This window comes from Neolamprologus brichardi, chromosome 18 (assembly GCF_056152115.1).
Source record: "Neolamprologus brichardi isolate AB-2024 chromosome 18, ASM5615211v1, whole genome shotgun sequence".
Taxonomy (NCBI): domain Eukaryota; kingdom Metazoa; phylum Chordata; class Actinopteri; order Cichliformes; family Cichlidae; genus Neolamprologus; species Neolamprologus brichardi.
The window spans coordinates 6,142,915-6,167,482 of NC_142121.1; the positions used below are offsets into that span (position 1 = coordinate 6,142,915).

The window sequence follows — 24,568 nt, forward strand, 5'->3', positions numbered from 1 at the left end:
CAACAAAACTGAGTTACACCAGAGTGGTAACAACGTGTCATCATGTTATAAAAAAGAAGAAACACGTTGCAGCCAACCTTTCTTAATATATCACAGTCTGTGACACAAATGTTAAAGTATAAGGAGTTCAAGATTTTGCGCACACACACACACACACACACACACACACACACACACAAAAGAAAATTGAAAAACGGTCTCACGATGTCCAACCAAGCAGAAACAAACATGTTTGCAGCCTGATATTTAAAACTGTTCCAGCCTCTGTGGCAGGCTTCCCTAAACTTTAACTAACACTGAAGTTCAGACCTCTTGTTTCACTTTATTCAGACTAATGATCCTTTCACACCTTCTATCATCAAAGTTATTCAACAAACAGTTCTGCTGGAAAGTAAATATTCAGGGTTGCAAAAGGCGGCAGCAAAGCTCGACCATGTTTACCCACAAACAAACAAATAAAAAGGTATTTTGTTCCCACTGAAGAGATAAAATGTTAATCATATCAGTGAACGCTCCACAAATATAAACATAAGTTTTACATGAATTGTGCTTGTTTACTGTGTCACTGCTGTAACTCACGAGTGGAACGAACACACACACACACACACACACACACTACAGAGTCTCCCATTCCCTCAAATGCAGCTTTGGCTGAGTCTTTTAGTGGCAGTGGGAAAGCGAAGCCAGTAACAGTAAACACATCGCAACAGTGCTCACTTGTTTTGAAGTACCATTAAAAAAATGTGACACACAAGAGAATCCCCACGATATCGTTTCAACACTATTCACTAAAGGGCACTGCGATAAACTACAAAAAGGTTTTACAATCATGTCAGGCATTGGTACAACAGCTGGACTGAGCAGACAAGGGAACATTTCAACAGATCGATCTCTACGTTTGACGACACTTCTTTGATGCTCATTTAAAGTGGATGTTTTTTTCCTTTATCAGATGTCTGCACTGCAGGAAAAAAAGTGCATGCCTGTTGGATTCCTGGATCTGGAATAAACACACAGGGAAATCCTGATTTTGCTGTTTAACACCGACTGGCTTCAAACAAAAGTGAGTCTCTAATTAAAATTCTAGCGAGGAAAGGTTCGTCCTGAACATTGCAGCACAAACAGAGCTGCACTGGAGTGAGACAAACCCCTGTGCTGCCAGCACGAGATATTAGCCTTTTTCAAAACCACCATCCGGACCATTAAAGTCCTTCAGGTTATGTGCCACCATGTCAGCTGACCAACAGCTGAAAGTTACCAGAAAAACATTTATTTCCAACAACAGCAGCAAAAAGAAAAACTGTAATAGATACTTTTTTAAAAAGTGCATCACTTGTTTATGCTTGCTTTGACACAGCTGTGACATCATCACGCCAAAAAAACTTTCCACCACAGGACCAATCGGGGAGTTTTAGGGTGACGGTTTGCCGGTCTGTGGGACTTGTTTCAGGGTCAAATACCAGCTACTTAAATTTAGAGAATTCTTGAATGGGTTAAACTATGAAAAAGACAAGAAGAAGAACCAGCAACCTACTGGAAGCCAGGTGGAGAACAAGGAAAAAAACGATGAATAATGCAGGATGCCAAAGAGTCATTGCCATGCTGACTAGTCTTGGCAAAAACCAAACAGTGATGTGAAACGAACAAACAAAACAACAGTAGTATAAATGTCCTAAACATCCATAGGACCAACACATCAAAAGTGCCTCTGAAACACAAATAAGCCCAGTGGATGCTTTACTGCGTCATAGATCAGCGTAGTCTGGTAACACACCTGCACATGACTCACTGCTAAGTTTTGCAGTAGATGACAGCAACGAGCAGTCAGGGGTTATGTACTGAGGATTAATAATAAACCCAACATGGTTTAACTGAAGAGTCTACATTATTTAGCATGCAACGTTAGCTAGCAGCAAGTAGCTAACATTAATATCCATAAACAATAAGTAGCAACTTTTAGAGCTAAAAACTGAAGATGTGCTCAAAACTGCAGTTCCACTACTGTCCACTTGAGGCTGGCTCCAGAAGTGAGTGAATTCACAAAGAGCGCTGTGTTAAAATGCCCAACTTTACCACATTAAAGAGCCTGTTTATAGCGTGGCACGAAAAACGCTTATAGCCTAGTAGATAGTTTCCTCCCCATAACAACTCTACACAGATTTTTTTTCCTATATCCATCCATTTGCTTACTGTTAGCCTCAAAATTCAAAATTTATCTGACAGGTATTGCAACACAGGTCACTGTACTGGACATCGATACCATGTTGGTGCCTTTTGGATACCAACACGGTGGCTCCGAGCAACCGTCGCTAATACACTCATCTAAAACCAATGAGTGACATCACAGTGGCTACATGCATCTTTTATATACAGTCTACAGTTCAAACAGACAACTGCAGTTGGTTATGTGGAGTAGTGTAATGTTTTGCTGCAGTACCAGTTACTCTTGTAAAATTGTTAGCTACTTGCTAAAGTTTCATGATAGCTCACCGACAAGCGGCCACTGGATGAACGTCGGCAGGCTCACATCGAGAACTCGCAGGAGGCATTTTACAGCCTGTGTTGTAGCTTACTGGTCCTCAGTTACACTCTCATAACTATTGGTTTTCATTTATTAAGCGAGCTACAGACAGAGCCAGGAGCCAAACAAAATGTTTGGAAACTTATTTCAGTTTCCAAGAAAAACTAAAAAAAAAAAAAGTCAAATATAATACTGAATACTGAAAATGAACGCTTTGTTAGATCCCAGTGCAGAACATGAGACTCAAGCTTTCCAGCAGTGAGGGCTTCAACAAGTTTCACAAATAAGTTTTCATTGATGTAACTCTTGCAGTGTATTAAACAGGAAAAATTAATAATATAAAATGAGTGGATTTTTCCTTTAAAGCAGCAGACCGCTGTCTTTGTCCAGCATGAATCTGCTGTTAGTGGCACAGACTAGATTTCTAGTATTGCATTTTAAATCAGCATCAAGCAGAAACGTCAGCACGTCACTGATTTAGCATTAACAGAATGCGTTTTTGTTCGCGGCAAAGAAGAAGCTCGTGTGCTTTTTTCATTAGAGATACACAGGATTTTTTTTCTCTTTTCCAGATGTTAAATCACTTCCACGCAAAGACCACAAATGTGTTTTGTATATTTTGGCAGCGGTGATTTAGTGAGCGTGACAGATGGGAGTAGACAGCAAGTGCAAGGCCTTTTTCTGCTCCACCCCAAACAAAGGAGGAGAACAGAGCTCGAAGGACATGGAGTACAAATACCGACCCCCCCGTGGGCTCAAAAGACGGCTGCTGGAAACGACAGGGATTTCATCCCGTACATTACAACATGAGACAACTTTTCATCGACACAAAGGTACGAGACAAAAGTTTTCTCCGGCCGCCTTTTAACCCCACTCAAAGGTTTCAGTGTTTGATACTCCAAACAGACTTTTGGTGGCATTTCCCTGTAAGGTGACAGCAGGAGGAGGTCATTTCTCCTGCAGCAGAGCAGGGATGTTTATGTTCCAGCCGATGGCTTGCCGATCGAAGCCACAGGTGAACAGGTTGCAGGTGGTGTTGTCTTCACACCAAGCGGAGCAGCACACCATGCGCCGGTGACCCTAAATCATAAAACAGAAGACGCGGCAGCTGTGAGGGTGACACTTTTACTTTGACGTGGATCCTGAGCATCCTTGTTCTTAAGCAGTAAACAAATATTTTTCCTGATAATGTTAAGATGACAAAATGCAGGTTTAGTCCAAGTTAGAAGGAATTTTGTTCTAAACTTATAAACAATCACTTTTTTCCCCTCAAGAGTCGCCTGCTGTGCATTAGGAAAAAAGCAGGTTTAAGACAGTTCTGCATTGGTTTAACTTTTAAGACCCAAAAGCTACAGCTACATTTTCAATTCAGTTCAATTTTATTTATATAGCACCAAATCATAATTAATTAACAGAAAGAAACCTCCAGCAGAACCAGCATCAGGGAGGAAACGCCAACTGCCATGACTGGCTGGAGGTGAGGGGAGGAAGAGGAATATATATAATATCTAATAAACAATATATGAACTCTATACCCAGAAGCTTTCCTTACACTACATCACATACTGACAAAGGGAAATCTTCAGCCTACATGGGTTTTTATGTTTTTATCTTCTGTGTTAAGCATATTGAGTTTAAGTATAATAATATGTGCTAAATAAATAAAATTGCCACATAAATCTAAATAAATCAGTACATTCAACTCTGGGTTAAATGCTAGAATGTCTCACATCTGCAATGATTAAGAATAAAGTGGAAAAAAATAAAAATCTCGAAGTTTACTTCAGTTTAAGTGACATAATAAATTCAAGGCTCACATTAGAATAAACCCCACTATGAAAATTTACCTCTAAAACGTTATATATCCAACAGACTGGATACATTTGTATTTATTTAGACCACCTCCTGTTAAATTTCAAGAGGCTGCACTGGAACGTTTTCATTTTTATTTCTGTGGCTTAAATTTTTAGTGGAGGTTTAGTCTTTGTGTTTTGTTTAAATGGTAAATCTCGCACTCACCTGTCTGTTGCTTCGTGGGAGTCGAGCCAGTCGCACCCCGGACATGTCAAACAGCCGGACCTGCCGATTGTCGTGAGGAAGAGCGATGATTTTCTGGTTCACCGACACGCTGATCCTGAAAGGAGTAAACAGGGAACACAGGGTCAGGCTTTATCAGAGCCAAATCACATTCATATTTGAAAGAGCAGGGCAGCGTATGTTTGTGACATTTAAAACTGAGCCTTTTAAGCTCAATTCTGCTCCCTTATAAATACATTTGTAGATTTTTAGTAGACCTGTGTAGTCTATAGTTTAATGACATAAATATAAAGAGGTTTACACACCTGTTGACTGCAGAGTCTGTGCGGATGGTTGCTATGGGCGACCTCATGTTCTTCAGGTCCCACACTTTGACGGTTCGATCGTCGCTCCCAGACACCACGTTATCTCCCACTGTGAACACTGCTGACGTCACCGTGCTGCCACAGGACGAGAAAACAAGTCCAGTTTAGACTTCAGAAAACTTTCATTTCATCAGCTTCTTGTTCTGTTTCCTTTTAAAGCCGCTGTAACCGTTTCCTGCAGACGCAGTTAGAGACAAATTCTAGAAGGTACAAACTGAGAAAGTAATGTTTATTGTGGATTTCTTTCAGATATCTATCATCAGTGAAGATAGTGGGTGAAGGGGCAGTGGTGGTATAAAGCCCTGTGCATATATTAAATGATTTACTAGTCGTGCTTCACTCTGAAGTTGATAGATGGTCACTGTAAAGAACACAAACTCTGATTACATAGATCTGTCTTCCACCTAATCTTATATCCATCTGTGCTTTCCTTCACTCCCTTGGTAGTAGCTCCAATAAGCTGCTTTAAAGTTGAGAAGCAAACAGTAATTCCAGCCTCGCCCACTTTGCATTAGCATAACGTCACGTGTAACAGGTCGCTGAATTTTCTTCCACCCTCTCTGGTGACCATGTCAGTGTTGGTCTCTTGCTGTGTGCAAAGCTCATTTCACAGGTTTGTCACCAGCAAAGAAGAGCTTGTGCACAAATATGCCAGCAGCTGAAACCAAGCAGCACCGTTTGATATTGATAAAGTCCCTCTTTAAAATATCCATCTTTATTGTGGCTGACAGCAACAGAAATGACCGTGTTTATAGCCAAACTCTCTATTCCTAATACAACACACACATTCACATGTATGAAAGTTTGCATTATTTGACACATAGCTATATGCATCTATACACCAATGTAGGGCTGCTCGATTATGGCAAAAATGATAATCACGATTATTTTCACTGAAATTGAGATCTCAATTATTTGACGATATTTATTTAACAATAACAATGTATTAAATAATGACTTTAAAGATTGTCAAAAAATAATATAAAATAGTGTGCAAATACTGATAACAGTGCAAATGTTTGCAATATAAAAAATAAATGAAAAATGTAAACATCTATGTTTAGTGAACTTTGCAGTGTTGCTCTGTGGTGCAACTAATGGTTAATGGCCTGTATTTGTATAGCGCTTTACTAGTCCCTAAGGAACCCAAAGCGCTTTACACATTCAGTCATCCACACATTCACACACTGGTGATGGCAGCTACATTGTAGCCACAGCCGCCTTGGGGCGCACTGACAGAGGTGAGGCTGCCGGACACTGGCGCCACCAGGCCCTCTGACCACCACCAGTAGGCAACGGGTGAAGTGTCTTGCCTAAGGACACAACGACTGAGACTATCCGAGCCGGGGCTCGAACCGACAACCTTCCGATTACAAGACAAACTGCCAACTCTTGAGCCACAATCGCCCCAGCTACGACACTGTAGCAAAGTTTACACACTATGTCTACTTGATCCACGTCTGACTCATGAACCCATAATGTTTCCACACCACTGAAGTTTTTTTACCTCTTTTCAACCAACGGCAGTCACTCTCCTCTCCAAATAACTTCTGCTTAGCTTTCCGAGCTTCCCTCGGGTCCTCTTAATTGATGTGACACGTGTTCGAAATGCAGAGAGGTGCACTCGATTTGCCACACGGAGCAGTGCCAGAGTAAAGCACGAGGGAGGGGCTAATAATCGGCTCAGTCATTTTTAATGATCGTTGAAAGCCCAGATCGTAATCGTGATTACAATTCGATTAATTGAGCAGCCCTACACCAATGCAAAATAACTGGGCTTCCACTCCGCTATGGTTAATTGTACTACAGCACTCTAAAGTGCTCTTTATGAACTAGGGGTGGGGGAAAAAAATCGATACTGTGTAGTATGGTGATATTTTGTTTGCTAATAATGTATCGATACAGGGACAGTAGAAATCGATATTTTGTTACAAAAAAGGTTTTTGTGCTCTGACTTCAGAGCATGTTGATCCTTTTTCTGAGCAAGAATCCTGACATTCCTTCACTGTCCAAATGTGTTTAACTTGTTTTTGGCAGCAATAAACATGACAGTTTACTTATTTTAATTTAAGACATGTTTTATTTTAATTAAGTTTAAAACTTTTTTATTTAATGTAAAATTATATTTTGTTTTAATTTACTTTCAAATTCTTCAGTTGCTGAATGGGCTGCATAGTTTTCATAAACTGCATAGTTCAGAATAGCTATAATTGTACCAGATGGTTGCGTTCAGTTAAGTTGGACTAGACTGTAATACAAACCGTTCAGTTTGTCAACAATAAAACTGAAATAAGAGAAAAACTGAGTGTGAGACTTTGATATTAGATAAAATGAATATTGATAAAGTTTACCTTTATGTACAGAATCTGAATATCGCAAAATATTTTTAAAAATTGCAATAATATCGTATCGTGCGTTAAGTATTGTGATAATATCGTATCGTGGGATGTATGGTGATTCCCACCTCTATTATGAACCAAGTGCCATGAAGGCAACAGATAGGGATGGATGCATGGGTGTTCGGCTTACTCAGTGTGCCCCTGGAACACGTTGACAGAGTGGATGGACGGGTCTCTGAAGTCCCACAGCCTGAAGGTGGTGTCCCTGGACGAGGTGACTACCAGACGCTGGGTGGGGTGTGTGCAGCAGTGGGTCAGCTCCTGGTCGTGCCCTGAAGAGACAGCAGCACACAGTGAGGAGCATACACACCTCCTTTTTTCCCTTCATGTTTATCTTTCTTTTTAAAAGCTGCCATTCTTACACTGAGGAATCTTTTCCAACCCAGCTACACTGCACCATCTCCCGTTTAATATCTTAATTTATTCCAATTTCACAGAGAGACCTTCACTCGGCTGAACACCGCCCAGTTCAAAACTGACTGCAGCACCTTTAATGACACACAATCCCTCCCAATTTCCTGGTTTTTGTTCATCAGTCAGACAGATACAAACTCCACTGTCTGACATGACATCAGTAGGCAAGTGTAAACACGTCCATCACAGAGACAATCAAAAACTTTAGGAAATATTGAATGTTATAGTTTAATAAGCAAGTAAAAATAATGATTTATTTTAGACATATGGTAAAATACTTTCTTGTCTGAAACTACATAAACGTGGAGCCTGATACTACATTTCTACACGCCTTAGAATCACCACAGGCCTCCTCTCAGGAGCAGAGGAGGCCTGTGGCGATTTAGACCGATTACATTCTCACTGCATTCCTCTTCTGCTTTGGGAGAAGATTTACGATTCCCTGCTTTCCAAAAATGGCAGATTCCAAGTTGTACAGGTCATCTGTGTTTTAAATACAAACTGAAAGAATTAAGGGCAACACAAGTACATCACTGAGATAATAAACATCTACTTTAGGGAGATGACTAAATACATGCCAATGAAATAAGGTCAGCACCATAAAAGGAAGCAGAATGTCATGACTGTAGTGCAGAACAGATGATCTGAAATGTTTAAACAGTTCATTTTCAACCAGAAAGGAGAAGCACAGCTTTGCTCTAACTAACCAAATCTGACAATATAACCAAAAACTCTTCACAGAAGTTGGGTCAACTCAACTCAACTAATAAAATGTCATCAAGTCAACTTCAGAGAGATTGAACGGCATATTTTTCTCAGTGTGGGCTCCACATTTTTATAATAAACACAATATTTCATATTTCAATACTTTCGTCTTCCTACCAGTGAGTGAGTGGACCAGCTCTGACGTCTCCACATCGTACAGATTGGCGGCTCGGTCCCAGGAAGCCGTCACAACCTGTTTGCCCCCAACCAGCCAATCAGCAGCGATCACCACACCCTGATGGCTGCGGAGAGTCGTAGTCGCCACACGGATGGAAGGGCAGTCGTTCGGCCCCTCCGCCTCGCCGTCGGCCTCATCTTTGTCTGAGAAGTCCACGTCGTCTTCACAGGGTGTCTGCTGCTGATGTAGGAGGGAGAGGAAGAGGCGTTGACGACAGGAACACTAACAAGTTTTAAAATATTAAGGGGGAAGAAAAAAAAAAGCGACTTTGTGCTTACGCTGATATCAGCAACAGGCTGTGGAGTCGGCAGCTGCACCATGTATCTCCAGATGTGAGCTGTCTGATCTCCAGATGCTGTGGGGAAGGCAGAGATAAAGGGGTAAAACAGCTGCTGAGAGTCAAGGAAAAACAAATAAAAAGAAATAATTTGTGTCCATGTTTTACTTTATGGTTAAAAGCAGCAGTAAAAAGACAACAACACTTATTCGTTGACACTTTCAGTCCTTCTGCAGAAGCCTTCTCATGTTCGGGTTATTGTTTCTCAGAAGTATCGAAACAATATTTCACTTCATTTTTATTTTTCCAGCTGCTGCAATAAGTACATGTAACACAGATTTGGCTGCTTCTGCTTTAACTCTTAGTTATGTTGATGCTGTCGATGGTTACCTGTTAGAGCCATCTGTTCAGTGGGGTGGAACTTGATGGAGTTCACTGTGGAGACACAGATATGCACTCTGTCACATGACAAACACCACTGAGGCATAGTGTACCAAGTAATGTTTTTCTGACTGTTGGCTGTTTAATCACTGTGCAATAACAATTTTAGCAGGTCACAATGCTGCAGGATCTCCTTCTTAAACAGAAGAGATTATTACATGCTGGTTCAATTCCAGGGTTTGACATTTCTAACTCTACCTGATCCTTGATGACCCATATATTTGAGGAGGCACTTTCCCGTCTCAATGCTCCACAGCATAGCAGAGTGGTCTGTTGGAAAGCACACAGGACAGTCTGAGTTTTTATTTATTAACAATTGTCCATCACGCTTTAGTTTAGGTCTCAGCTTGGAAAGAAAAAAAAGAGCTTAAACATGTTTAAATCTGTTGACATTTCAAACAACAGAAGGAAAGACAAAGACACGTGAACCTCTGAGTTTGAAGACAGAAAATGAAGCTAGAGACAAAACCACCGCCACAGAAATGAAGAAAAAAAAAAAGACTGTATGACATAAATAAAGTACAAGAGCATAAAAGAAAATACCTGCAGACGCTGTCCCGAGCACCACAGGTTGGGTCCTGGTGACGCTGAGGTCCCAGATGCCGTCCCTGTGACCCACATACTCTTTGACCAGCTGGCACACCGCTCTGGACGTGGTCGCTTTGAAACTGGACACAATCTGATGGTAACATCAAGCCAATGTTAACACTGACCAGGAAATCCCAGATAATCCCAGACGTGTCCCTAACAGGATTCCTACACACCTCACCTTCTCAACCCCCCCCCCCCAAACATTCATAATGTCACTAGAGGTGACTGAGGGGTCTTACATAAAAATATGTAAGAAATGTCTTTAAGTCTTTTCCGAATTGGTCAAATCAACACACCCAGTGTGAGGCCCCAGACAAATGCAAAACTAACAATGGAAATAATAAAAACTAAACTGAAACCAAACATTTTTAAACAATCAACTGAACTGAAATGTGTAAACTCGCTCTGGAAACTAACTGAAACTAAATTAAAAACTAACTGACCCCACTGTCTCTCCTGACACTCGTCATCTTTCTCTGGGCCCCTCTTTGGCATTTTGGTTTGGTTTTTTTTATTCTTTAAAGCGGATTAAAGTTTTAAGATGTTACTAAATCTAAAGTTCAATTTGATCACAGATTTTATTGTTAAGCCATCAGTTTCTCGAGCTGTGTAGGAACCCTGCTCTGATGGAGGGAGGGAGGAAGCAGGTCAGCAGGACTGAGGATCACTGAGGAGCTGCTCAGCAGGGTCCTTATAGTATGCCAGTGCTAATTAGCTTTGGTGAACAGCAGTGTTATTCACTGGGTTCAAGAGCTTTTACCAAAATATCTTTGTTCCCGTTTCTTTTAAAGCTCCTGAAGTATCAGACTGGCAATCGCACACTCAGACGAGCTTTAAAACAAACTACCAGACGAACCCAGATCAAAGCGTTCGCATTATTCATACTGTATCAGTACTGCGGATCACTAAAACTAAAAGAGGGAGGAAAAAAGAAAACAAAGCGGCCAAAGTTATGGTTAGACACGAAACCGAGGAGTAGTTTTTGTCATCTGTATCAAGATTTTGTTGAGACGTTTACATTAAAGATGGGGATGATACAAACAGGACTTCTGGCTCGTTTTGGGCACAGACCACTAAATAAGTTCCAACTGAAACAAAGTAGGAGAACATCAAGACAGAAATCAATCATCTGATACACCAATCAAGAGAAACATTAAACAAAATCTGAAGGATTGAAGACAACAAATGATAGTCAAACGGATGACAGGGTGTGGACCAGTGGTTGTGATTGTTAGCGAGCAGAGCAGTACGTTCTCGTGTACAAAAATAAATAATATGAAGCAAGTGATTTCTTATGTCTTCTGTTATAACGCTGGGAATGATATTAATCCATAACTTGTGCACCTGTAACATCGACGCACCATGTTACATTAAAAAAAGCAGCAACAGGGACGTTTGGGGAGGTTTAAGGAAATGCGAAGCGCTGCAGAAGAATTACGGAGCAGTGACTCTCTACAGTTTGTAGTGTCAGAGTGCAGGCTGCCACAGCCACAGTGAGATTTTGCTTTTCTTAGTAAAATAATCAGTTAAAAGTGTGGATTTTTTATTCAATATATCACTCCATGGTATGAATAACAGCTGCTCTTCTGTTCAGGGTCCCCCACTCGGCTGCTGGTTTCAGGCTGCTCTGCATAAGTATCATTCTGGCCACCAAAGTCCTCAAACTCACAATGAGAGCAAACATCAACTTTCTGATGAAGGATCATCAGCAGTGATGAGAGCTGGACATGCAGCTACAGCTGAGCAGTTTTCAACAGAAGACTCCCCATTTTCTATGTATTAATATTTTCTAATACATAGTATTTTGACTCCTCCCACTTGGGGATCTTAAATTAAATAAATAAATAAAACAGCTATGGTAAGGCTTTTGAGTTTTAGAGTCCCATGCCCTAAAAACTGATCATACCTCATGTTTTTACCAGGAAAATGAGTCGTTCTGTCTGGGTTGTTACTTTAATTGAGGAAGTTCAAGTAACCCGGGATTCCTACGGCCAAGTTTTAAAACAAATATGAAGATATGTTTGGGTTTTCTGTCATTTTAAGTCACCCAAATATTTAAAGTCACCATTAATACTGACAGTTGAAAAGTAATCCAAGTGAAAACTCTAAACGTTTTTGTTTAAAAAAGCAAAATCTGTTATAGGCAAAGACTTTTGAGCAGGCCACACACGTGACTCTGCCAGCAATGATCTAGAGCAGCCAGGAAATGCTCCTCAAAAAGCATTTTGAAGCTGGTCCGTGTTAAAGATGCCTCCAGAGTGTACCATTATGTGAATGCCGACGGTAGCAGCATAAAACGAAATAAAAAGGTGCAACTGAAAAGGCCCGTTAGGGAGATGATAAAGAGCTGGTTTATCTCACGCAGGTAATGAGAGAAAAGCTCAAAAGCCTACATTTGGATGACCAAGTCTCTTGGGGAGGGAGGTTCGCCCCCCTGGCTGGGCTGTTCATGCATATTGGCACACAAGGGGAAGAAATCAACAAGTTACCCATGAGTCTCCACCCCACAACTCCCAGCTGGTTACGCTGAAGTTGCGGGATCCACCTACTCTGGCATGGCAAGAATTTGAACGCGGCTACAAGCAAAAAGGTGAAAAAAGAAAGCAAAGCAATTCTTTTCTTTAACATTCAAAAGTCATGTGAGCTCACACGGACAACATGGAAACAGGTGCCAAATAAACCTTTTTTTTGTCTTTTACTGACCGCAAAACGAGTGACACTGAACATTTTTACTGCGTTGTTTTCTTTATATAAATTCAGATGGACAAAATAATATTAAAAATCGACTAAGGGTGCTCTTCATGATGCCAACGAGCTTCGTCTCTCCTCCCATGGCTCAGAAATGATGCATCTATACTGAAGTCTTGCTTTTTTGTTTGTTCTTTTTAAATTGAGGTGACGTATACGAGCTGCACCTCTACACGGCACAGTTTACTCTCACTGTGCTTCCTTTGCTGTGCTGTGAGTAAGAATCAACAGATAATAGAACGTTTACATGGTAAATATATGATATGAATAATGTGCCATCACACATAATGTGTGATAAACCTGAAATAAAGAAATAATTTTATGGCAAAATGTTGAATCATCACACAAAGTAGCTGTTTATTTTACCACTGACACGCTTACACAGCCACACCGTTTATTACCCTTCAGGTTATAATAATGAAGGTAAATAAACAGCCAAGAACTTATAAGAAGAAGACGCTTGTACATAAATTGGAAGGTTTAAAAGGAATATTCAATATATAGATTAAAACAAACAGTATTACTACTGCTAATAATAATAATCAGCTATTTTTGTCAGTTCAAGTATTTAATAAGTAACTACCTTTTATTTGAGTTCTGGGTCATTTATATCAGTTATTTTGAGCTCATTTAAGGAAGAGCCACAGTTGGAGGAAATGAGGAAACACGTTAGTATAATGAAAAGCACCCAAAGGCTCACAAAAACTGAACTTCAGATCTTTTGTGAAGGATTTACAGAAGCTTTGTTTAATAAGCAATAATTACAGAAACTTTCCAAAACCTTATAAACTGGTAACTTATAATAATATCAGATACATAAAACAATTTAATTTACAAACATTTTCGATTTACCTTGCTCGTTGAGGCCTTGTAGGTCGTCTTCAGCTTTTGAGAGAGCTGGCTGGTGCTGTGGCTCGCTGTGAATTTCATAAAAAAACAAAAAGAAACCAGAGAAGTCAAAAGTCAGAGGATTAAAACAAACAAAAAAAAGATGAGTAATATATCTATGCTACCTATAACATAACTGTACATGAATCTCACCTTTTGTTTTAAGTGCTCCTTTTGCTAAATCCGCCCCTTCAAATGTTTGTCCCTCTGCAGCCAAGCGATCATTCAGTGTTTCAATCTCTCTGCGTACTGAAAGTCAAACATGTCGCGCATTAAAAGACATCTGAATGTGTCGTTTTATTCACCACAGCAGGGTTAGCAAGTTACTCTCCATTGCTGAGTAGCAGCTTTCTGCTTACTGGCCACAGAGACTGATAAATTCATTTTATTTTGTAGGAATTTATCATTTTTTTTCATGCATCTTAATAAAAAAAGTTAAATGCATTGAATAAAATTAAGAAATGCAAACTGCTTTCGTTTTTGTGTTGGGTCTCTTGCACAGTGAATTATTACAAAAGCTAGAGCAATCACTTCTGCTTTCATGGGAACTTACATTCGAGGTTTTCTATGTAGAGGTTTTCAAACTCCCTCTCGATCTGACTGAACAGGTCCAGCAGATTGCTCCTCAGAGACAGAGGCAGCTTGGAGTCCTGGAGAGGGTGGAAAAAAGGAGAGCATTAAAAAAAACGTGGAAATATGAGGGATTATCCAAAGAAGCTGATCTGGTCACTCGGCCACCTTACTGATGTGCCTCTGCCCACTTATTTTGAAGGATTAACTAAATTATATCTAACTTAATTTCACTGACTAGGGCAAACAAACTGCTTCCTCTGGTTGTTTTCAGTGGGAGGAAGATTTCATTACCCTGAACAGAATCGACTTTGTGCCATTTTCTAACCTGGATCATTGAGCATGCATCAGGACTGACTGTGAAACATGGCAAGAAATGCTTCAGACATTTGCTGGCGCTGCCCCAAAATAAGGCATTACAAAGACGTTTTCCCTAGGAGGTAAACTTCTACCATCCTGTTGCAGAGTTCTCCCATAGATTTCAATCCATTCTCTGAGCACGAAAACAACATTACAGAGTGAGAAAGCCTGCAGAACAAGCAGGCTATATATCTCAAGGCTCGCAAAATTTCAAAATCCCTGGTAGCCCTTTGGGCCGGCACTCTTCAGTTTTTGGTAGCCCAAAATAAATTTAAGTAGCCTGAATAAAAAAGAGAGCAATTTTTTTATGTTTTGTTTCCTGTTTTGTTTCCGTTACAATATTATACAATAAAGTATAATGCGAGCCCTGTATCCGGTACCAACAGCACAAATTTACTGCAACAAAGCACAGGAACAGCCTCTTATCACACCATAAACCTGGAGGAAGGAAATAATCGTGAACTCAGGCTCGGGCAGGAAAGAATTTGTAAAATCATCCATAAAAGCGAAAGAAACAGTCAGATGGTTACAGAGCACTGGGGAGGTCTTGGTGCCTTACAGGCCTGAATGTGTTTTTATAGGGCAAACAAACAGGCTTTGACGATTTATACCATTCTGCAAGACTACTGCTGCTATAAAAGGAAACTCTAGACAGAATTTCTCTTTATCCCATTTTACAATGTGCTTTAAACTTCCTTAAATAATCTATATTGTGTTGTGTTGGACTGATATACAAATAAAAATAAATACACAATATTTGACTTTTTTTTTTTTTTAAAGAATGTCATGGGTTAAACGGATATTTAGACGATTTTAAAAAATGTCCATCAATGGGACTTTAATCACTGTAGTTTAGGTTAAGAGTCATTTGATAACTGTAGCTTTCAAGTTTCTTTAAATTACATGAAAAGTACAAAAGATTTAACAGAAAAAACCCATAAATTCAGACAACATTTTTTAGGGGTTATTCCCAAAGGCAACATAATGTGATGGGAAAGTCTGCACAGTAACTGCCTCTGATTAAAAAATCCATCCTCCCTCTTCACCCTTTATCCAGCTCAGAGTCACAGAGGTCAGGTCACCAAGCAGGACCAACACACAGAGGCAGACAACTGTTCATGCTTTAGAAGCTCTAAAAAACTAAACTCGACAATAAGTAAAGAACAAATACCCAAGGACAAAAACTATGATGAAATATATGAATTTTTTCAACATATAAAACTGGATGAAAATATTCTGAAGAGACAAGACCCAGTCAGAAGTAATTAAAATATGAAAGGTGGGACAAGTTTGGAAGTGATCCAATCAGAAAAGATCTAAGTAAAGCTAAATGCGCACATCTGATCTGTCTCAGGGAAACAGTACAGCTAGCATCCAGCTTCCTGTTTCTGATGAAAATGTGCCAAAATTTAAAGGCTTGGGAGGAAGAGAGCAGCAGGCACATCTCTCATTGGATGGCAAGGAAAATAAGAAGCTTTGTAAACCATGTGTCACCAGTCTCACCAGTAAAAACACAACAAACATTTACACTTTGGATGTCAGTCAACTGAACCAACTTTAGATTTAATCTATGATAATCTTACATTTAGTCGACTAAAACAATTTAGATGCCTAAATTATTATTATATCCTGTTAAAATAAACACTGCGGCCAACTGGGAGGTTCAAGCCTACAACCTTCTTCCCGTGATGGCTGAGGTCATTCTTTACATATTTGAACACAGGCACCATTTTAGGCAATAAGAGTTTCCTCAGCTTTGTCCTATTACAAAATAAGCTCCTAATTATGAGCCTGAGGGTGTGCTCGCGTCAGGCATTCCACACTGTGCCTGAGCATGCCTGCAAAAACAGCATAGTTGGACACATGTAGCATGACTGGTGATGAACTCTACCCTAACGACAGCCAGCACATGTACAGAGAGGGCAAAAGTCATCACCTCCAAAGATGATGACCACAAAAATGTATAAAAAGATTAACCTTGTCATAGTCTGTAGGAGCACTTTACAAGAGAAGAGTATGTGAGAGGAGAGGGTACATCCTCAAACAACTGTTAAAAAAGTCATTTAAAATAATTTTTTAAAAAAAACCATAAAAATCAAGTGTTATAAGTCAGATTTGAATCCACCTGAGAAGGCGTTTTCACAGCGAGTAAACAGTTTTGTGTCGCTTTCCGTCTGTAGTTGAGTCAGCAGCTTCGACACAAGCACGGAGTGGAAGAGATCTCCAAGCTTTGGCCAGTCACGATGAAACGGGTCAGTGTGTGGAGCTCTCTTCGTTGTGTACTCTGCACAAAGCTTGCCTTCTTTCTTTGACTGCCTTTGTGCTCACAGCTACTTACATAGAAATCAGTCGTGGGTCAGCATTCAAAGGCTAAAGGGTTTGTGCTACATTTGAGATAATGACATGAAAATAAACAGGGCTGACTACGACACAGCGCTGCATGATGATACATGTACTGCTGCGTGAAGCCACAAGTCTACAGACTAGAGCACACTGAGGTATGAGATCTCAAAGTCCAAAACGACTGAAAATCTTTGCCTAAAATGAATCAAATGAGGGCAAAATGCAAAAAAAATCTTATGTTTTTAATTAGTCTTATGCTCAAAAGACAAATTCCTTTATATTAATCCTTATTACCAGTGTGGAGAACATTTTACGCACATGTGAGAAGTCAGAATATGTTTACATATGTGAGCCTTTATCCCACAGGATTCAACATAAACAGCAGGTCCAATGTTGGGTAAATACACTGGCCAGGTGCTGAGAGTGACGGTGTTTCCAACAGTCAAGTTCAGCCAGGAACCGACTGAAATGAAACATAACTAATGACTATTATTTTTCTGGTTTTCACATGAGTAAACAGAAGTTCAAATAAAAGCTTTAAATTCGGTGAATTTCCTGTAACCTTTGTTGCAAGTTGACAGCGATACCCACAAATGCAGGGAGAGTCTAAAGAGGCATGATATAGATTTTGAATACAACCAAAATCCACTGATGCATTAGGCTATTTTCTTACAGACTCAGGATTATATAAAGAAAGTGATGCAAGATTCAAACACCTGCTGATTCTTCACATCAGTAGAAACATATGCAACATTGAAGTCACATCCTTCATGTGCATCATTATTTACATAGAGCAGCACTACTGTGATTTGCATAAGAACAACAACACCTCAAGTTCACAGAGCTGAAAACATCCCATCTTCTCTCAAAGACAAACTAAACAGGTCACAAACACTGATTTATTTCTAACTGAAAAATGTAGATATTATTTAAATAAACACAAAAGAAAACGTCCTGTAATCTAGAAATAGTCACATTTTTAAGGAGACTAGAAGTGCAGCAACGACCACACCTCACCTCCACCCATTACTAATCAAACCTAAACTACAACCAAACGTATACAACTAATCCTAAAGCTCTACAAACTATGAGGGAAGTTACACTATTATCCGAAACACAGAGGGCGAAACACCTGAAACTTACCTCCATTCTCATGAAGGATTCCAGATTATCAGAGGACTGAGACCAAAAGGGACCAGAGTGAGAAAACAAAAAGTCATGAGGAAGGGATTACACCACGTCTGGTTAGAAACAGGCGCTTTCAGCAGGTTTAAATCTGCAACAGATTTAAACCTCTTTTCACTGCATGATCACAGGTTCAGCTTCCACATTCAGGGAGTTTTAGATTTGCAATTTAAGAAATTTGCATCATTTCTTCTTCTTAAGGTTATGAACCTTTCTTGCAGCAGGAAAAGCACGGGTGCTGCTGACATCATCAGCACATTGATTTTGATTCTTGGACTCTACTAACTAAGATCAAAAATAATCCTTTTTTTGTTCACTATCAGTTTTAATTATGTTTTTCTAGTTTCCTTTCTGCTCCCTTTAAGGGCACTTTCTTCGGATTAGCTGTCTCTTACAAATAAAAGGTTTGAACAGCAGGTGCTCAGAGACAGAGCTGTGCGCCTGAGACAACCATATTCATCATGTGCCACATCACTGACATCATACAGAGCCAAGAGTAACAAAAAAAACTGTCTGAAGCAGACTGCCTGAGCGTTTGGCCCACAAGGAATACAATGTTTTACAACCGTCAGCTGCAACTTTATATCCACCAGTAGGGCTGCCACAAACGAGATTATTTTTGCGATTAGTCGACTAATCAGATCATCATCCATTGAACGTAAAATGTACAGCTTATTGCACCAGGAGCATCTGCTCTTATATAACTATCATTAGCTTACAGCTTTAAGTGTTTAAGGTATGTGCTAACTAAAAATAAAGACAAGATGATAGTTTATTAAATTTTAATGAAATTTGCAGATTGTTTTGGTGAAGTTTAATAAACTCATTGTTATCTAAAATATAACAGGACACCGGAGTATATTCTCGAGCATCTCACACTTCTGATAATCAGCTGTCTCCTTGACGTTTATTCAGCTGTGTAAAAACTATAACTTTAATCTCAGCCAAACCGATTTATTCAGGAACAAATAAAATACTAAAAAAAAGCCAAACAATAACATTTTTAAGTTATCTAAGTGACTTATATATGTTTAACCTGAGTAGCGAAAGACGGCGGTGGGTTTGAAAACGATTTGCCCGGAGTCTGCGGTTCTCAGCGGCTCTAGTGAGCCTAGCCCCCGGCTAGCTATCGAGCTAGTGGGTAACAGACGTCGAAAACGTCGAAGCGCTTTTGAAAATATGTGGCGTCTTGATAAACTGAGCAGATATTTGAGGTTTACACAGCTACATTCTCGCCTGAAAATATGTTAAACGTTTATTTTGTGACCCAGAAAGAATGATAAGAGTAATATTAAAACTAACTAGCTGGCGCCATTGTTGGAAATTGAGCTGGGCTGCGCTACAAATTCTGTGACACAGCTTCTTCTTCTTCGGTGTTTAATGGCATCTGGCATCCTTGTACATGCAGTGCTGCCATCTTCTGTTTCAGTCCGTTATTACACTCTTAAATCCTACTACTTCCTGCGTCTTTTGGGATCTTACAAAGCTTCAAACGACGTGTCGACTATTAAATCAATCGTTGACGATTTTGATTGTCGACGTAATCGTGACTAGTCGACTAATCGTGGCAGCCCTATCCATCAGTAAGTTAATCATGTATTAACCAAGCATTAACAAACAAGCAATAATAAATGTGGTTATTAAAAAGTTTTACTGAATTTCTTCATATAAAAACACAAAGACACTAAAGTTAATTAGGAAAAAAAATCCTGCCAACCTAAATGAAACACAGGTCTGAATATCTATTAAGTCTACATGGCAGAGTGTGTTCAACACAGTCAGTCAAGACTGAAACCCAAAACCACAAGTATGGGCTGAGCCAACAATGCCCTCACGTATTAAGGCTCACATGAGGACAACATTAATCCACGCGAAGCAGCAAACCCTGCTTTAAAGATGCAGCTCAGCACTTTGTCAGACCCGAACAATCGATCCTGATATTTTTATTTTTATCTGAAGGTGCTGGACAGTATGCTAAAATGCCTCCCTGGCAAATAAATAACATTGCACTGATGCTTTAAGAAACTGCAATAAAAAGGTGTTTCAGTGATTTTTGTAAGTGGTTAGATTACAGGTACACCAGACAGGTGAGACAAGCCAGTGAACTGTGTTTCAGTTCAACAGGCTTTAACTCTCCCTCCTCTACATGTGCACCTCTAACTGAAGCCAAGTCTTAATTCAGAGGCTCCTAATCCTTTCCCTCTCACTTTTTTTTCTTGATTTACTCTCGATTCAGATAATTACCTCCAGGTAAGCTGTGTTTACCCTGCATCCCACGAGTATTTCAGCTCCTTATTGGCAGGCCACAGAGAAAGCGAGCAGGTTTTTTAACACCTGAGAAACAGGAACAAACACCACTGAGCTGAACGATCCACCCGAGCGAAGTTCAAATGGCTCAGCCTGTTCTAAATCCATCTGTTTATCCACTAAATGAAAACAATCTTACAGCACTGATCCAGTAATTGTGGCAAGCCAGCAACAATATAAACCATCATGTGTCCTCTAAACGGTTGTATTAAAACCTAATTGGCTTAGGCTTACAACCAAAGTGCTTACGGGTGCTCACAGAAACAGCAGGACAGCAGCAGGCTAATGCTGAAAGACAGCAGAGGAGTGCAGTTTCCAGAGGAGTAGCTGGAAATACAAGGCAGTTTTCATCCGTTCTCAGGGTACAATTTAAGGAATCATCACCTGTCCCTCCAGCATGTCTCTCTGCAGGCCGGAGCGGTCCTGCTCGGTGCTGTTGGTCCTGCGGATGGACAGGCTGTGGGACTTCCTCTTCTGCTTGGCCTGGCGGGCAGCAGCGCTACTCCCGCTCTCCACTGGCATCCCTCCGTCCAAACTTGATGCAACCACAGACTGAAAGTATAAAATCACAAAAGAGAGGCTGACCAAAGGGCGAAGAGAACAGATCCAGTCTTTTTCACTAACTGCAAAGCATCAAGACGAAATCCTAACCACTGCCAAGTACTGCACTTGGCAGTGGTTTTATTTGGCAGCTTCCACGTGTGAATGTGTGAAATGACAAAGTGAATGAGTGTGAAACAGAGTGTTTCTCAGCAAGCACGCTTAATAAATCCCACTGGGATCGAAACGGAGAAGCTAACAACCACATCACAACCTTTTCTTTCAGCTCCAGAAACTGAAAACTGTCTGTGCTCAATATTTTGTTAGAAGAAGCTGAAATGTTCCAGTGAGAGACGAGCAATATTTTCAAGAAAAAAAAAAAAGATTATGGTTTCACAACAGCCAAAAGCTCATTCAATAATTAGACATGTAGATTTGCTACATTCACTAATAGAAATGTTCTCACTTTATGCAAGAAATGGCTGCACATGCAATATATGGGAAAAAAAACCCTCTGAAATATTAATGTCAACTTCATTCTGGAAACAAATAATACATTTGTAAAAGGATGAAGCAACAGGCAGAGAGGTTTTTGGAGAAGCAAAATAATGGTTTCCAGATTACAAAGATATATTACTGTAATAAAATCATGTCTCAGGGAACATTAACCCTTCGGTTATTTGTTACAGCAATCTTCATGACAAAATACAGAGAAAATTACATTGGATTGGACCTTTTGGCAGGTCTGCTCTGGCCCGGACTGTTCAAACCAATCTGCATAGTGCCACACCCACTTTCCTCTACCCAAGGAAAACGGTTTACCTGTAGGCTTACCAGAAAGGAAGCAGTTAAAGTTTTATTTAAAAAAAAAAAAAAAAAAAAAGGTCTACAATATTAAATCTAAAAAAGCATCAGAATTTCCAACAGAGGAAACTGAAATAACAGCATCAGAGAAGGACGCCAGAGACGGCAGAACACTCAAAAGTGTTTTCTCTGGAGTTTAAATGTTTTAAATAGGGTTACTTATGGCTCTGAGATGCAATAAAATGAAATCTGCAAGTAAAAAAAAGAAAAGAAAAAGAAAAGGTCTCATGTCAAATTTAATGTAATAAATAGAAGAATGGACAAAAGAGGAAAAGAAGGACGAGGAGTTGTTGATCTGTGAGCCCAGGCCTCAGGTACAAACCTCTGAAGTACATAAAGTTGAGTCAAAATGTCAAACATTTTAATTTCCATTATAAGAGAACTTCAGTAAAGTTAATTTTATACCTACTCCAAGCATAATTATCTGTGGCTACAATAAAATACTTAAAGAAAGAAAACAGAGTCACTGATCAATATTAATTTCTCTTTTAATATCACCGTTAATGCCAATACCAGTTTATCATGGCACAAGTGGCCAGAAAATCAGTGTTTTTAGATGATTTTATCCTTAAGCATTGTTTTTAAAACACATATATTTTACCCAAGGAACATAACTTTATGGAGTTGACATCCACCCACTCATGTCTCCTTATAAGGGTGGGCCAGGTCAGTCATTTTAAGGGCTGTAACTAAAATGAATGCAACATTTTTCATGACTTCATTAAATGTTCTAAAGATACAGGAGAGAGAAGAAAAAAAATCAGGTGGGCAGCACTCACTGACTCGTTCTTGTCATTTCATAAATCAGTGAGAGAGAACAGCAGAATATTTTCCTCTTTGAAGTGTTCAGGTTGGCGTTTAACTTGTTTATCATGAATCATAACTACAAAACAAAATCCCACACCATGATAGAAGCGGACGATCAACATCCTGCCCACTCCTACTTGTTATGCAGCTGAATAATTTCTAAGATGTTAAAAGAAAGCCTGCTGATCATACATTCATCAGGACCCATCACTTAAGATGTATGTATTTTAAAATAATCTAAATATTACGAATGACAAGTTACTTACCCCATCTGACTTGCACAAAAAGCCTATGTGTGTGTTTTGCTCCAGGAACATTTCTGAGGTTTGAGTAATGTCTACACTTCACTGCTTACTGCCAGAAACAGATTATCAGAAGTCGGCTGAGGTGATAAGAACGCCAGGTTGTGTTGGATGACTTTACCCTTTAGAAAAGAGGTCTGGCCCCTGTGTGAAACCAACAGTCATCGTCGACCTCTTAATTTTATTTTTTTCGGTTTTAAGTTTTGTTGGATTTAAGAACCAAAACTACTCCGTTATATTTAACCAACAAAACAGTTGGATTAGGTTCAAGAAAGGACAGTAATTTAGGTTCAACTACACAGAGAAACACGAAAGGAAAATTAATTTTTGGATGTTCAAAACAGTCTTCACACACATCTGAGCCTGGTGTGTGTTACATTTGTCCTTGAGTTGACACAAAGGTGTCTGGATACTAAGACATGCAAATAAGGTGCGTTTTTAAATCACCAGTCAGGCTGAAACTATCACAGACATCAGAGAGTCGTCCATCCGTTACTGCCCGTTTCTGAGGAATAAAACCAGCCTTGTTTAGCTGTCTGGTGCCTAGTTCCTCCTGCTGACTGTCACTGGTGCGAGCGCAATGAAAACAGCGCTAAGGTCACATTATCTTGCACTACATTTGGATAAAATATTTTTTATTTAAAAAACAGCATTGAAGGTTTTAAAAAGAACGAAAATACCTGGGGAAAAAAGTGGACCTTAACATTAGCAGTTCTAGACAATTTAAAGCGGCGATGCCCAGCTTAGCCAAGCTAACGTTTCCCCGATTAGCTGGTGCTGCCAGACATGCTAACGGGCTAACGGTGAAAATAACCTGCTCAAACATGGAGGCCAACTCACCAGAAAGTCTACAAATACTCGTTTTTATTTCGGGAATGGATGGGAACTGATGTCGTCGCTAACATTTTCTTCAAGGTCTGAGAATGCTGCGCAGGTTTTGTCCAAAATCCGCGTTGACAACAGACGGGTACCGTTACGCGAGAAGATAACGAAGCCAATTCCGGTCCGAGGTTTTTTCGCAATAAAAGCCTACGCCGGTCACAGCAAAACTCTATCCAGACTTTGTTAGTTTCTTTTTTTCTTGATTGTCGCCACATAAAAACAAACTACACTCTAAATTTATGGAGCTTTTACAAATAAATTACATGTTTTTGTAAATTTGGCTTCATTAAAATTAAATTAGGGCATGAAGCCATTTCAGAGATATAATAAAAGCACTAAAACCGGTTTTAATCATGCTGGTGTAAATGCTTTCTAATAATGGACATAATGAACGGGGTCTAGGAAAAGGTCCAAGCTCTAAAACCAGGTCTTAAATATATCCCAGAAAACATACATCCGTAAAATGACAAAAAACAAACAAAAACGTGACAGTAATCGACCCCAAATAGACATAATGGTGGTAAAGAGATGACAAATAATCACAGCATAGCACAAAGACATGAACAGCTACCACAAGGAGACACAAAACGACCCCAGAGAGAGAATGGGGTAAAAAGAGATGCAAAATGAGCTAAAACTGTAAAATAAAAAAATCAAAATGTAACACAAAACAGTATCAAAAAACAACTGTAGGAAAAGATGCAAAAAGGTCATACAAAAGGATCAAAGAGAGAAAAACAACCGAAATGAGACAGCTACTACCAAAATGTGAACCATCACAACA

The 24,568-nt window shown here is 39.6% G+C and overlaps 1 protein-coding gene across 4 annotated transcripts; it reads right to left on the reverse strand.

Moving 5' to 3' along the window:
* Nucleotides 1-276: 276 nt before the first annotated feature.
* On the reverse strand, nt 277-23,922 carry LOC102795438 (WD repeat-containing protein 37). 4 transcript variants are annotated; one of them, XM_087831373.1, is made up of 15 exons: nt 23,743-23,922; nt 20,774-20,941; nt 14,178-14,274; nt 13,778-13,873; nt 13,589-13,653; nt 12,478-12,564; nt 9,941-10,076; nt 9,596-9,667; nt 9,347-9,391; nt 8,958-9,034; nt 8,619-8,859; nt 7,453-7,594; nt 4,864-4,998; nt 4,541-4,655; nt 277-3,601 (listed from the first exon to the last, which is right to left on the reverse strand). In XM_087831373.1, exons 2-15 carry the CDS (start codon nt 20,909-20,911, stop codon nt 3,470-3,472), a joined length of 1,578 nt encoding a protein of 525 aa, XP_087687499.1. In that variant the 5' UTR covers nt 20,912-20,941; nt 23,743-23,922; the 3' UTR covers nt 277-3,469. The 4 variants fall into 4 exon arrangements, with proteins under 4 accessions (XP_087687499.1, XP_006808387.1, XP_006808388.1 ...); XM_006808324.3 differs by lacking the exon at nt 12,478-12,564 and having other exon boundaries at nt 23,743-23,920; XM_006808325.3 differs by lacking the exon at nt 12,478-12,564 and having other exon boundaries at nt 8,619-8,856; nt 23,743-23,919.
* Nucleotides 23,923-24,568: the final 646 nt, after the last annotated feature.

Excerpts from the sequence above, each read along its gene's own strand:
- LOC102795438 (XM_087831373.1), bottom strand. The coding sequence starts at position 20,911 with ATGCCAGTGGAGAGCGGGAGTAGCGCTGCTGCCCGCCAGGCCAAGCAG. Across the intron at positions 9,035-9,346 it reads TGAACAGATGGCTCTAACAG|CATCTGGAGATCAGACAGCT; the intron begins GTAACCATCGAC and ends CCTTCCCCACAG. Across the intron at positions 8,860-8,957 it reads AGCCTGTTGCTGATATCAGC|CAGCAGACACCCTGTGAAGA; the intron begins GTAAGCACAAAG and ends CTCCTACATCAG.